The sequence below is a fragment of the Myripristis murdjan genome, chromosome 9 (assembly GCF_902150065.1).
Source record: "Myripristis murdjan chromosome 9, fMyrMur1.1, whole genome shotgun sequence".
Classification (NCBI taxonomy): Eukaryota; Metazoa; Chordata; class Actinopteri; order Holocentriformes; family Holocentridae; genus Myripristis; species Myripristis murdjan.
The window spans coordinates 34203498-34219162 of NC_043988.1; the positions used below are offsets into that span (position 1 = coordinate 34203498).

General features: G+C 42.1%; 1 protein-coding gene across 1 annotated transcript in view; it reads right to left on the reverse strand.

Annotated features, from left to right (window-relative positions):
- Positions 1-2614: 2614 nt before the first annotated feature.
- The window catches only part of LOC115364805 (spermatid perinuclear RNA-binding protein-like), a 65257-nt gene continuing 52206 nt past the window's right edge, over positions 2615-15665 (reverse strand). The window contains exons 12-18 of the mRNA XM_030059409.1: positions 13833-14041; positions 9070-9213; positions 6903-7037; positions 5708-5848; positions 5203-5326; positions 3662-3712; positions 2615-3560 (exon numbers count right to left, since the gene is read on the reverse strand). Coding sequence (XP_029915269.1) covers positions 3475-3560; positions 3662-3712; positions 5203-5326; positions 5708-5848; positions 6903-7037; positions 9070-9213; positions 13833-14041 — 890 coding nt within the window. The 3' untranslated portion in view covers positions 2615-3474. The remainder of the gene's footprint in view (positions 3561-3661; positions 3713-5202; positions 5327-5707; positions 5849-6902; positions 7038-9069; positions 9214-13832; positions 14042-15665) is intronic.

The window sequence follows — 15665 nt, forward strand, 5'->3', positions numbered from 1 at the left end:
TCGCTGTGCCTCCTGCCGGTTTCTCTCTGCCGCGTCTGAAACGGAAACCCAGCTGGACGCACGGCGCTCCCGGCTGAAAGGGGCGATATTAAAGCTGCACTAGGCAAGAATTTCACATCTAAATGCACCGTCTTTAAATCGCATGGCGGGGCTGCAGCTGAGAAAAGCGGCACATCAGGACGGACGAGCCGGTTTTCCGCCCACGTCAGCCCGGTAAAGACGCCTCATGCAGGGCAGCTTTTCAAAGAAGTAAAAGGTTCCCTCAGCCTGTTGCCGTCTGTGTTTCCGCCGCGGTTTAAAAACCCGGGACGATTAGTCCTCTGATGTGTCAACGACAGCTGTTTTACATTTCAGTTTTTGCAGACGTGAAGCATCAGGCTGTTTAACCCTCTTGTTGACAGATTTCTGAAACTTTTTACAGTATTTTCCTATCACGAGCAGCCCTGCTTTATCGTACCAACAGGAGAAAAGATGCATCCTCTGGCTGTGTGTGTGTGTGTGTGTGTGTGTGTGAGAGAGGGAGAGAATGAGTAGAAATGCAGATGAGGAAAATGAAACTAAGAGCGTCTGTCTCCACAGTAAATCATCTGTTGAGTGTTTGATGGTTATTAATCTGAGCTTGAGAACGTAACCGCTGTAAAATAATCTGAAAATAATGTTTTATTCCTCTCGTTCACTGGCTCTCTCGTCTTTTGACTCATGTTTTTTGAAACTGAGTCGAGGAGCCGACAGCAAAGCCTCACTTTACTTTTAATGTTATCTAACAAAGAGAAATATCCTTCCCCTCGTCCGAGTTGGGACTTTTTCTGGAGTAAACAAAAAGCCCCCTGAACTGCATTTTGACCCTGGTTCCTGCGGTCCAAACGCACACACGTCCTCAAAATCTAATGTAAATATAATCCAGGCTAAGTCATGTTGGTTACTGGTGGCGCCCCCACCAGGTCATCCATCAGACTGTAAAAAATGAAACCTGGCTGGCTGCTGGTTTGGACTTTTATTCTTGTAACAGGAAGCCTTCAAACTTCCCCAGCAGCTTTTTGATTGACGGCTTTGTTTGTCTTTTCTGACAACTTGTTTAAACGACTCGCCGTTTCCAACCTTTCCACCACCGATCTTTGCAACAACCACAGCCCGGTTGTGTTTCTGTCCCTCCTGGAAACTCATCCCGTCCCCTGATGTTCCCCCACGTGGGACAAACATGAGCAGAAAGAGCAGATTTATTCCAACCAGAGAGAAACCAGCAGATTAAGAGTTTACATAATTATTAGACACTGATATTTTCCTGTTTAACCCGATTGAAAATTCCTTGCGATCGGGCCGGTCTCTTCTGATTGAAGTGGTCATATGAGTCATTTTTATTCTGACTGGACTGTTATTCTGATTATCAGTGGAATATTCGAGTCCATGTAAACATAGCTCATGTAAACACAGGTAATGACAGTGATCTTCCCATACACTGGTTTCTTCATATTATCACAACAGATGGAAGTACGCCAGCGAACCGCAGCACAAATCCAACAGAAACATCTGATGGAGCTGCAGGTACATCGCTGTGCTGAATACTGCTTCAGCATTTGCTTTTTTTTTTTTTTTTTTTTTTTTCTTGAGAACAGGCATTATTTTTAGTTTTTTTGCAGCTCTTATGTCTTTCAGTGCTGATTGTTTGCTTGTAGTTTCATCCTCAAATTCTTCCAAAACAGAGCATGCGGGCTGGAAATTGAGTTCTGAAAGGCTGAAATCTCAGGAGCTTGATTCGGTGGTATTGATCAACAACCTGCAGATGTGGTTATGCTGACTCTGTGCTATGGGGCAGCAATAACCTTGCTTTGCCTATTTAAATAAATATAAAGTGTCTTCTGAGCAGCAGCAAGCTGTGTACTGATGCAACCTTCAAGTTCAACTTTTTTTTTTTTTTTTTTTCCTTTCTCGTCAATGCTGTTGATGCCGCCTGGGGCCGCCAACGTGTGACGTTGCCTCGTGCAGCTTTACCAAAAAACACGCTAAGCTTTCAGCGGCGACACGCTGACGGGACGGCGGCTCCCCGGTGGACACGCAGGCGAACAGATGAGGGTTTTGATGTGTTTCGGATGGCTGGAGTTGTGGGTCAGCGTCGGGGTTAATTTACTTTCAATGTAATCAGCTCAGGAAGTGGGATCATAAATCACCATACATCAATGGACGAGGCTGGGGAGTAATTTGTTACATTAATGATATAACAAAAACGATGTAATTGTAAATCATTGCGGTTGGTGGGAAATGAATGTGATGGCAGGTAATTTGGATTGAACAGGTGATTGGTTGGATTACTCAAGACTGAGGACACAAACGTTTTTGTTTTTTTTTGACATTCATGTTGAAATAACTCTTAACTTCATGTTATACATGTTTTGGCCAATTTATCCAGCAGCTTAAAGCAATCCAATGCATTATTTGCTTCTTACAAGTTATAGTTGGCAAAACATAACTCATTTTTGAAAGAAAGTGAATTCATCCTAATTGGATAAAAGTGCAGAGAAAAAGCATAAGAAGCACAAAAGGTCTAAAATGAAAACTGATTTTTTTTTTTACATATATATATATATATATATATAAACCACAAATTACTCAGCTGTTGACAAAAAAATATTCATTTATTTCAAAAGAATATTTCCTACAAACAGAGGTCAAAATAAAATCATTCTCAAAAGAATTTATTTTCAGCTAAACACAAAAAATGGCTCATACCTCCACAACAGAGTAGCCTTGGACAATCCATATCCAAAAAAGAAAGGAAAAGTTTTCTCAGTGCAAACCAACATTGTAAACCAAGTTGCTCTCCAAAGGAACTGAACATCATAGAAAACAGGAGAAATGAACCATGAAAAACCTTCACATCCATGAGTGATTGGTAAAAGACTAAATCAGCTCTCTGGCAATCAAGCTCTTTGATCAAATTATCTTTTCAAGACCAAACCATACGCAGCGGTGTCTCGTCTGCGTGTCCGGTATTTGTTGAGGCTGCTGCAGAGCTCGCTGACGCTCAGTGGGACGGTGCACGCTGGCTCTGCAGCACGGCGGCTTGAGAAACGCCAAAGTCGCCCCGGTTAAACTTCAGTCTTTTAGTCGAAGAGTTTTTATTTGATCAAAGAGCTTGTTTGTCCAGCTGCGTTCGCACAGGAAGCAACCACGCTGCCGTGCCAATGGGCGTCGAAGGAGGGACACGCTGAAAAGCAGGAACAACAATTTGACGGTGACGGCGATTCTGCTCAACTCTGCGCCGATAAACAGGGACACCAGCCGGCTGCACTGACGAAAAATTCTCGAGTCGCAGAAACAAACGGACTCGTGGCGTCCAGTTTCCCGATGCCAGCTGCTCGTGGCGTGAACACACGGTCAAAGTCGCGGTTTTCTTTGAATAAACTATTTCCTCTGAGGTGGATGAGGTGTTGGTGGAAGGGCAGGGAGGGTGGGGGTGGTGGTGGGAGGGTGGAGGTCCTAATAGGGGTACAGGTGGGTGACGGGATATGCGGTGGGGACTCTCATGACTGGGACAACTACTGAGGGCAATCTGGAAGGAAAACCTGAAGAAAAGCAAAGAAAAACAAAAAAAGGAACTCAAAGGCCGGGATGAGGCGATGGACGAATCAAATGAATGGATCAGATTGAGAGAGCGGGGGCTTACCGTAGGCAGGCAGCGCGCCTGCAGGGCCGTAGCCGTAAGGAGCACCGAAACCTGCAGGAAACAGGGCAATTACTGTGCGCCACAGACACACCTGCACTAACAGCTGAGACGTTTCCTAAACACACTTTGCCAAAAAAAAAAAAAAAAGCACCTGCAATTCATCAGTGAACATCTGAAAATGTTAACCGACGGCAGAGCTGATTCAGATGGCTCCTTCTGCTAAACGCTGCTTTTTGTGAGCAGCGATGCTATTTTAAAAAGTCATAATGACCTTTACTTTCCTGCAAAAATTCACTATTAAAAAACGGAGGTGCCATTTTTCTTCAACGGTTGGATTTTGAAAGAAACTCTGTGAACTCCAAAGTGCCTCAAACTGTAGAAAAACTTTGTGAAACAGAGAAAAGTGAAATCCATATTCCACTGACTGACCTACACAGAACTAAATGACAGTGTGATGACATTTCTATGAGCTGCAGTCATGACTTGACCTCTGACCCCAAACACTAAACACCTGAGTCCAGTCGTATGCTCAGGACTGCCCTAACATGTATTTTTACTCTAATTTTACTGCAGCGACTTCAGCAAATTCCTCTCATCCCGTCCAAGCTGCTCGTCCAGTCAAACACAGGCACTTGTACAGGATACGACTGGAAACTTGGATTATACAGCACAACGAGAGCGAGCTTTTCAAACAGAACTTCTGATAGCGTTTTGCTGTTAAATTACAATATTACAGCCCCAATTTTCATCACTGGATCAGTGATGGCTGGTGTTTTTTGGAATGTATGTTTACCATGAAGGCTTGCAAACCTTCTTGGGCAGGGACAGAAGGCAGCACACGGTGAGGACTTGGTGCAAATGTAATGCCAGTTATGGGTTCAGGAACACGGCTAAGATCCAGTGGCGGCTTACATCTTCAACTTTTTTTTTTTTTTTTTTAGCTTTTGGAAGAGCTGAGGCTGGAAAAAGGAGCCTGTCTTACTTTGGTCGGAGTTGGTGATTTTCTGTCTGCAGGCTGTTCTTGTTTGAGTGGCAGTGGTTTTATTCTGCATTGTCAATTCTACATTTTGTGTCATTCCATATTTCTAACTGTCTTGTTTCATGTTGTTTTGTATGTCTATTGCGTGGGTTTGTATTGTTTTTATTTGTTTTAATTGTGTCTGACAGCGTCTAACTTTGATAGCCTTTTGGCCAGGGCTCCCTTGTAAAATGATGAGACTCTTCCTGGTAAAATATAAGTTAAATAAAACTGCAAAAGGTATAAAGTTAGACAACAACTGTGGAGGAGAACTGACTTGAAACCTGCTGCATGAAACCGTGATCAGTGCTCTCATCGTTCCAAAATGCCGTTTTATGCATCAATCAGCTTCAGTACAATACAATTTTCTTACCTTCTGCATTACAAGACAACCTTCCCTCCACTTGTTTTGCTCATCATTTAGATAAAAACAACAAAAACAAGCTTGTTCTGATGTGTTTAAGTGTTCTGAGGTGTAACCGTGGAGCTGCATGTGTCGAGGCTGGCAGGTGTGCCGTCCTACCTGGGGGGATGTATCCGTGTGTGGGCGGGGTACTGATGTACGGCGCCCTGGGGATCACCGGCACCGCCCGAGGTCTGGCGGCGTGGGCGGGCAGGGTCAGCACCGAGGCCACCGGCCGCTTCGGCTGCAGACGACACACAGGCGAGTCAGGAAGTGACTAATTACACTGAGTCATTTACTGTAACTGAGCAGCTTGTTTTGCACTTTATGTGTTTTTTTTTTTTCCCGTCATTTCTAATTTGAACTCTGTGCTCCTGTCCCTTTAGAATTACATGGAAGACTTTAATTCACTGAGTTTAAATCACACACTGAGGCTCATTTTCACACCAGCACTTCTACTGAGGTAAAATACCAGCAGGCTAACTAGACTCCTACTGGAGCAGGATGTTGCAGTTTGGGTAACAAACACACATACGAAGCCCACACACACAAACCTAAGCTTAAATATTGCTGAACATTAAACCACAGCAGGTTACAGTGTTATTTGAGAGTTTTCTGTGCTCACAGGAGGATTGGGCCGTTTCTTCTTGCTGGTCGTAGATTTGGAGCCAGAAAACAGGCTGTTGAGAGCGGCCAGCGCAGCGCTCGCCTTGGCCACTTTCTTATTCGGTCCCGTCCCTCGAAACACCTGCTTGTCCACCTCCACCTGTCACACACAACACACGACGTGTTTTAATCACAACCTCACTTCAAGTGAGGTTACTTTGGTCAGAGTTGGTGATGACATAATCCGGGAGGTCCTCATTTCTGTTTTTTTTTTTTTTTTTTTTTTTTTTTTTTTTTAAATTTTTTTATTATATAATTTTTATTTATTTATATCGTACATACACAAAACATACCCTCTCATGCGTACATATACTGATTTATACTGCAAGCTCACAATAATAATAGTGGTAGTGATGATAATGTTAATAATGCTAACAATAATAACAGCAATGACATGATACAAATATCACGAGAGTATTTAAAGGAAAAAAAAAATTAAATAAAAAAAAAAAAAGTAAAAAAAAAAAAAAAATCCCCATTTCTGACCGCATCGTTGCTGCTCAGCTCTCATCACCGACGGGTTTCTGAGATCACCTGTCAATCAAGCACTGTGGGTGGGACTTGGGTTTCCCTGTTGATGGAGTCTGAGTGTCTGTTCAGTCATGGTGGCCATCGCTGCTCATGCTAACTACACCGTGCTGCTTCCTCTGGGGAGGGGAGGCGAGCGTGCATGGCAGCAGTGCACGGTGTGTGTGCACGAGTCACGATTGGACTGAAGTAGCCACGCCTCCTTGAGCTGATTGGTTGTTTGATTTTAATAAATGAGATTACAGCCCCGGGGTTTTTTCCTTAGAGATTCTGTTAATGATCGTGGTGAGCTGTCAAAAACTGAAGATACAGGGACAGAGTTCTGCAGTTAACTCCACATCTTTATATCAGAAACACAAAATATAGCACACTGTGTGAAGGAGGCTCCAATTATCCTCATGAGACTGATTTAAAACATCAAAGTGAGCGCTTGCCTCGCCGTCCTTCAGCCTCGTCTTTATCACTTTTGAAGAGCGAAGAGTCTGAGGATGTTTTGATACGGAGGAAGAGTCGAGGTGCCGAACATCAAACACACTCCCGTCCTCATCAGCGGCTAATAAGGAACTCTGAATGTCAGAGCGGAGGAAAAAAAACATCAAGTGCTTTGTGTGTGTTTTCGCTCTCACCTCGATGATGAAGCGTTTGTCGTAGCTGCTGCCGCTCTCTGATATCAGCTCGTATTTGAGGCCGCGGCGTTTCTCATTCAGCTCCATGACGGGGTTCTTCCCCCCCGCCGTCAGGATGGGACCGGGAGCTCTGGACTGAACACAGCGCACACACACACACACACACACACACACACACAGACACACACACACACACACACAGCAGCTCAAACACCAACCGCAGCTGGAAGTAAAGCCAAGTCAGTGGCAGGAGCAGACAGAGACACGAGGATGTTTTCTGTTCTCTGCCTCCTCCGGCCTGAAAGCGACGACAGAGCGAGACGTTAAAACTGTGATCGCTCTGGCCCGATTTTCCACAACATGCCACGAGTACAAGTGAGAAATTTTTACCTGAACACACAAAATGCCACAGTGACATTTAGCACTCATTACATTCATTTGATCTGACACACTCACCCTCTCTCTCTACATACATTTAAATAAATTAAGTCCAGAAAAATCACCGGACTCTTGCTAGAACGTTACTGTGCATAATTTTAATATTTCACAAGTTCTTCAGTGAGGCTGAAATCCTTCGTCGCTCTTCCATTTGGAAAAACTAAATACCAAGAAAAGAAAACTGTGCACTGTGTTATGATGGGAAGCAATTTTAGATCAAAATACAACTTGATCTTGGCTGTTTTATTTTAAAATGCAGCAGTAACTAAACCTCAGCAAGGAATAAATCCAATGATCTAACGCTCCTGCATTACATAACTCAAAGTTTTTTTGCATTCTGTATGAGTTTTGCATATATTTGTGCTTTTGTAAAGCAAAAACAAACCGATTTATTATAAATATTTCATAATTAAATCAAAAAATGTTTAATAATTAATTTGGACCTGATCTGGAGACTTCAATAAATGGCATGTGGGCTTTTGAGTCCCCTCAAAAGAGACATTTTTAATTTATTAAACTGTTATTGTTATTAAGACAGCAACAATATGCACCAAAACCTGATGAGACATGATGTGTTGTGTAAGGTTCAGCTAACAGCTGGTTTACATCTGTAGTCCTGACAGGGTAATGCTGACAGGCTGACATAAAAAACACACTACAGGAGGAACAAAGAAATAAATAAATAAGAACATATAATTATAACAATCTTAGTCATACTCACACTTTGTATGACGGTTATAATATAATGTTGATTAACAGTTGTAAAAACTGAATTTAGGCTGGCCTGTTCTTTTCACATCACGCTCACCGTCTCAACATGATATCTGTTATGATTTTACATGTCAGTCAGTCGGCTGTGAGGCTCCCGTGTCTGTCAGAGCAGAGACGACAGCAGCATCAGCTCCACCACTCTGTTTTCTACCTTTTGTCGTAATTGTTGTTTGCAGGGATTTTTTTTTTGTCAGTTCCAACTGAAACATTTCCAAATCAACCACAACGCGACTCCTCGACAAGTCTTTGAAGAGGACAGACGAGGAAGGGACAGGACGTTTTGTTCTACAAGCTTTCTCACATTCAAGCTGAAAACCACAGACATCTTTGACTGCGGAGTAAAAAGACACTGTGACGATGTGTTTTGGTGCAAACTTTTCTGGAGATGTCGAGCTATAAATACACGACAGAAGTCAAGGTGCTCTTTGGATGGCAGCGGAACGGATCTGGGACAACAAGGAAAAAAATGAAACCATGTTTTACAGAGTGAAGCTTTGGAGGCTGATATCAATACCAATATTTTTGCACTGAGGCTGCTGATAGCAGATTTTTTCTGACAATATCTTAAAATGTGACAATATTCCTGCCAAAACACTGCATGTATTTAGCGCTTCATCATGAATTGTATTCTTCTCATAGTGGAAAAGCCTCTGAAACAGCGTTTAGACCATCATGTGACATCAAAGCTTTGAAATTCTTTGAGTGTTGGCAGCTCTTAAAGGCTAAGCCATCCACCACACCACCGTGGGGTGAATCTGGGATACACTCCTGCCTTTCAGAAAAAAAGTGAGAAATAAAAAAAACACTTCAGCAATTAAACAACTACATACAAGTGCAAAGAAAATGTCACTGCAGGTTTCACAGACTGTTTTTCTGTAGCTGTGGAGACAACAGTGACTGGCTGACATCCAATATTTCATAAAAATGGCCAAAATCAGCCTGACACATGGGCGCTCACCTCCTGTGTGTCTGTGGAGGAGGCCACGGAGCTGGAGCTGGTCGACATCCTGTCGTTCTTTCCCTCTCCGTCCGACCTCTCGTCGGCGCTCAGAGAGTCCAGGTCTCCATCGCTGCCGACCACGAAACCCAGAGCCTGCAGCGCCTGCCGAGGAAACAACACAACTTAGACTACAAGGATGCGTTCAGGTGCAGGTTTCCCAGCATGAAAACCTCCGTGAAAAACCTCATGACGTCTCCCACTCCTGTTGGATTAGTTGAATTACTTTGTGTCTGAGCCTCAATTTGAAAATGTGGCGAAGCTAGACTTTTAGCTACAAGGCAAGCTTTGAATGACCTTTTTTTCTGTCAGCAGGGTTAGTGTCTGCAGTGCAGATTCATGAGGCACTTGCATGACTGATCACAAATTTGGATATGTTTATCTGCAGAATACGCTCTGAGTGAGGCTGAAGAGGCGAGGGGGTGAAGAGGAAGAGCTTATTCGGCCCGATACAGACAGAAATTAGTGTTTATATTGCTTACATTGCTTATTGTTTATATTGTGTTTATATTGCTTACTGCTAGTGTTTATATTGCTTACTGCTATTTATCATCTGTGTATACTGTATATTTCTTCTAAATTTGCACATTGACCTACCTCTATGCACATTTTATACACCCATGCACACGTTTTTTTTTTTTGCACATTGCTTTTTGCACACTGGGTTGTACTTAGATTTTACTCTGTTGTACTTAGATCGTATTCTGTTGTACTTAGATCTTATTCTTTATTTTTTATTTTTTATTTACTTAATCTGTAATCTGTGGATACTGCTGAAAAACTGCGAATTTCCTGCGGGATGAATAAATTATCTATCTATCTATATTTCTATCTATCTAGAAATTTAGAAAAACTCAAACCGGGAAATAACAACAGGCAGTAAACTCTCTGGTGGAGAGAGGAGCCACAGTGATGACTCTCACATTGCAAGGAGTCATTTTACTGTAAAAGAAAGTGCACATAATATTGCAAAATGTACCATTAATGTTGCTTCTCAGCTGAGAAAAACACTTTGGCGTCCCCTACAGTTGGGCTGAAAACCATCATTACTCCAAGTGTGAATAAAGTTGCATTTGACATTGTGATATACTCCTGTGAAAATATCATAATAAACTCCCTTTGCAACATTCTGATATTCCCAGACATGCCTGAAGACTTGACTAAATTCCTGACATTCCCTAAAATGCAGAGCGAAACACTCTCGTTCAAATCCCAAAAAAGGAGGAATATTTCTGCAGGAATGTAATAGGATAATATAATATAGTATAATTGGAATATTTTTAATGCAAACAACAGAAAACGTGTTATAATGGGCTGCTCTGAGGTGTGAATGTGAAACTGTATGAACGTGAGGAAGGATGTTGTGAAAGGAGTGTGTTAAGTCCAACTATTGAATATAAACAACAGCTAATCACAAAACGATTCTCTGTTATTTAAGGCAGATTTAAAAAAAACAAAAACAAACAACTTTTGGTTATTTTCCAGTTTCTCACATCTAGATCATCCGCCGCCTGAAGTGACTGCATCATCGTTTATCTGCTGAACAGTGGGACTTTCTGCCTGGCAACAGCACACAGTGGAGACACATTTAACGTGCCATCCCGATAATGTGCTCATCTCTCTCGTATCTATTTTATAAATCCACCCATCCGGCCAACTACCTATTAGTCCTTTTGTCATGCATGTTGACTACATCGATCTCTCTGTTTCAATTACCTGCCTGTCTTTTCCTCCGGCCACAAACCCCAGAGACTCAGCGCCGCGGCTGCCAGCGAGCAGTAACTCACCCAAAGTGCATTTGTTCTCCTTTAGGCAGACAGATTACATTTTACATTTGCGTTTTGGGCATTTAGCTGACGCTCATATCAGGATTAACTGACTGAGAGAGAGTCGTACTCTTTAACTGCTTGGCCTCCCAGCCGCTAATGTTTCATTTATTCTCATCATGTTGCTATCAATCTCAAATATCCGTTGTATTTAACGACTTTCCTCGTGGACTCAACATGCAGGCAGAGTCAAACTATCTGGAGCGAATACAAGCCTGCAGGGAGGGAAACTAGGAGAGAAACAAGTGGTTTGTCCTCAATCTTCATCCTCACTTTTCTGTAGAGGTCTTTCTGACAGTCTGATTACATTTAATGAGTTTGATAAGCAAATATTGAGTTATTACTTTACTGTACGTGTGCTCTGGACTTGAGATTCACAGATAAAACTACACCTGACCTGAAAGACAGAAGGAGTGGCTTACACAGTTTGATTTATAACCTTCATTTTCTGTAAAGCAATATGAATGTAAAATTATTCATACTGTACAATATTGGATGTATGTATGTATGTACAGTGCTATGTATTGTCTAATGTCCAGCACATTATTCTTAGACTCTGTGATTCTGATTCTGTGGCTCCATCCGACTCTCTCGTTCAGTATTCCTTCATGGTTCCTTCACGGTTTTGCTCACCAACTTTCTTTACTTTTCCACGGCTATTTTCAAGTCATTTAAAGCAATTTCCAGGATAAATATTTGCCGTCAGCGACACTCAGATGATACATATTTGACTGAGGGAGGGAGTTGATTTCAATATCACATCTCTTGTGATATTTAATTTTTTTTTTTTTTTTTTTTTGGGTGGAGAGGGTTGGTCCTATTTATTCAAAGGCACCACAATTAATCCCAAGCCAAGCTGCATATATAAAATTTAAACCGGTCAAAAGGTCGTAAAAACAAATTCCTACCCTTGCAGCTTCTCTCTACAGCTGCAACTGCACTGCCTGCACACAGCGATATAACGCTGCATGTAAATATGCGGCTGATAATCTTAATGTATTTAATCTTAATATACTGTCTGTTGTATATCTTGCACTGTCCACTTGCACTCTATTTAAGGTAGTGTTGTCTATGTATTGCGTCCATCGAGGGACTGGTGCTGCTACAAGAATATGTAGAACGCATTGGACACTGCATTGAACCGGCAGCTGTCAACTGTCTTTTGTACTTGTTCCTTTCCTCATAAATTAAATTTAATGTAATGTTTACCATGGTGCACTTGTCTCTGCAGGAATGCCACAAAGATACATTCCTCTACATTTACTGCACTCAGAAAACTGGATTTGATTTCTGACTTGCGGGTCAAAACAAGTGTTTTTAGACATTTAGAACCTTCTGGAGCTTTTCTAAACAACACTAAGAGTCTAACAGCCCTGCTAGCGGTCTGTGTGGCTGGAGTGAAGCTAAACACTAGTTTACATAGGTGGGAAGACGTTCACAGCTGAGAGAATTCAGCTAAATTATGCAAACGTTGTGCTTGCCTTACAGTGAACACCAGCTCGGTCAGCTTCACAAGAGCTCAGCTTGACACTGCAACACTTTAGCAAAGTCATTCTGATATTAACCCTCTGAACCCCAAACCCGCCGGCGGGATAGAAAGACATGTATTTTTTAAAAAATCGTCAAAATTCAACCGTTTATCATAGCTGGAAGCTTTTTTCGTCGGAATTTGAATTTTCCGACGGTCCCTGAATGCAACATGTTCGACTTCCGTTTAGCGGTAGAAAAAAGGACGAAACTAAGCCTAAAAAAGTGATTTTTCATTTGAATCATTTTATTATACATGCTTCATTCAACAATTCTCCAAAAAATAGTCGTTTACTCAATCCAGATCATTCAAAAAACAGAAAATTCTGTGGTCTTCAGCGGATCTGAGACATCTTGATTGATTCAGGTGAGCCCAACAGTCGCGTGACAAAAATTCACTGAATTTCAGTGTGTAGGCAACAGTAGTAACATGGAAGGGCACAAGGCAGTAAAAACACCTAAGTTTATACAATTTGGAAAAATGTTAATATTTCAGGAAATACATCATGTGAAGCCCTACTTTTTCTTCCTGGATCAGTGACACTTGTGGGCACCTGAAAAAATGTTCTGTACATTTATTCCAATGTTTCTCGTTTTTTGTAAAATAAATTATTTAAAAAAAATCAGTTTGCCTTTTTTATTTATTTTTTTTATTATTTATGGCACTATAACTCTTTCATACTGTGTGAAAGACATTTTTGAATGGCTTCAGGTGATAGCCACAGCTGTGCTGTTTCCATAGAGGTGCAGCACTTGTGTGAGGGGAGCAGAAAACACCCAAAAACTGCTTGGGGTTCAGAGGGTTAAAAGCCTCCTTGTTTTTTTTTTTTTTTTGGGTGTACGAAATATATTCTATGAACTGCATGAGACCAAATTTCAGAGGATGCTGTGTTTGAGGCATCATGGGTATATGATGGATTAACCGTATTTATCTCCTGTATTAAAAGAGAGCGTGCCACACATCACGGCAAACTCCTTGTGTTACCAGATCCACCTCAGCCGTGTTCTTTACACGCATGTCACACACATGTAACTCACAACAGACACGCTATCATAATAGTTAATGCAGCCGTCTCCACCAGTTCCATTTGCAGGCGTGTTCCAGGTCTATTACTTGCATCTGTTTAGGATTCAAGTCTACATTCATGCGTGTGACGTGCATCCAATCATCCTGTTGCACGGTGCTGGTCATATCATCACAACATCGACGTGTACCTCCTCTGTTCAGATGTGTGGCTGCAAGTCAAACATAACACAAGTGGCAAACCTGTGCTGAGCCCTCCCCTCTCTCGTCTCTCTCTATTATCACTATCAGAGCTCCATGCCGTAGATAGCGGGGCTAAAAATGACCGAATCACGCCCGGTTCATACCTTGAGTGCTACTTGCAGCTTGGCGGTTCTCTTGGAGTTTCCGGTGGCCTGGTACGTGGTTCCCTGGATCTCCACGGACATGGTGAAGACCGGAGCGTGGACCGGGCCGGACTGGGACAGCAGGCGATACTGCAGGCCGGGGTGGATCTGGTTCAGCCGCATCAGAGCGTTCATGGGGTGGTTGGGGTCTGTCATTCTCCAGTCCAGGACTGAGGAAGATGAAGTACAGATGTTAGCTGGCCTTAATCCGGACATCAGGAACACTGATCTCACACAAATCTGTATCTGATCAAATGTTTTCAAATTTCACCTGCTTTTCTCTTCTTTCTGAATGATATCATTTAACACATGGGAATGAATACACTAAACATGGTAAATATATTGGGAAGGAGGCCTTGAGCAGGGCACTTCACCTCCAAATGCTCCACTGAAGACGGCCTTAAAAGGACTGAATGTGTGGAGTGTATGAGTGCAGAGCAGCATGGCTGTAAAAGGAGTTAGCCTGTTCGATTACCGATAAGCTTAAATATATTGTTTTGGAAATGTAAGCCATGAACCATGAATCATGAATTTTGTTCTGGGAAATCAAATCACTGGATGTTTTTTGATTCTGATAATACGCAACAGCAGGACTGGATGCCTGATTGTCTGGGCCGTGATGTAAATGCCCCTTTATGTCTTAAAGGTGCAATCTGGGATGAAGCTGATCACCTGCAGTGCTACAATATGCACATTATGTTCTTAAACAGTTTGATTTTGTAGATGGAAAACTGTCTTACACCCCTTTTCTACCAACATGGAACGGGTTCCGCTGTGGTTTGCGCGCCTTATTTTGAACCGTTTGAAGCATTTTGACCAAAAATAAATTGGCTCATAATCTGAAAAGTCGGTTCCCACCTGGAACCAAAAAAAAAAAACCCAGCAGGTTTTGGTTGACCTGAAGTGTGAACCGAGATGACATCTGAGGGCGTGTCATACTCTACAGGTTGGAAAGAGAGATGGAGGGAAAAACAATGTAGGAGAAATTGCTAAAAACTAATATCTGTAAAAAAAAACTAAAGATCGCAGGGAATCAATGCAATTTTCCATCTTGCTACTCCTGTTTACTTCCGCTGTGATTTGTGCAACGCCCGCCGCTGGTGACGTTTCCTTGGTAATGATGGTTCTGGTTCACTAGATAGCACAAAGGTTCAAGGACCAAAGCTAATTTGCTGGAGAAGGGGTATCTGTCCACCTCGACTTGACAAACACAGGTTGTTTTTCAAGTGTTAACACACATTAAAAATGGATCTAAGGCTTTTATTTCCTCTCGATCCAGCTAAAACCGCCGCTGAGCTGCCACAGATTATCAGTGTGTGAATTAAATACAAGCAGCTTTGGACAGACAGCAGCAGGAGTTCAACATCAACACCACCAAGCACATTTTTGAAAATATGATATTATGGTGCAGTTAAAAATTCACATCAAAACAGCTTTGAACTGACATGGGGAAAACTTTTAGGTCCTGATTTCACAAAATGATACAGGCAGAAGCTCTGCACTACAAACACTGCCTCAACTTTCTTTCTGGTACCAAAATACGCAGCTTTTTATGTTAGTCAAGGCCGTTCTATCAATTCGGTATCAAAATGTTTGCTGGGGAATCTCAGACAATGACTTCCAGAGTAAAGAAAATGCCCTCAATCCTTTAAACCTAAGACGTATTGACTGAGCTCTTGTACATGGACTCAGTTGTTTGGCAATTTCCCTCGACAAGAAAGGCTGCTCACTTCAGACATGAATACAAAACCATGAAATCTCAAGAGTGATTTCATTTGCCGGGCCTCTACACTG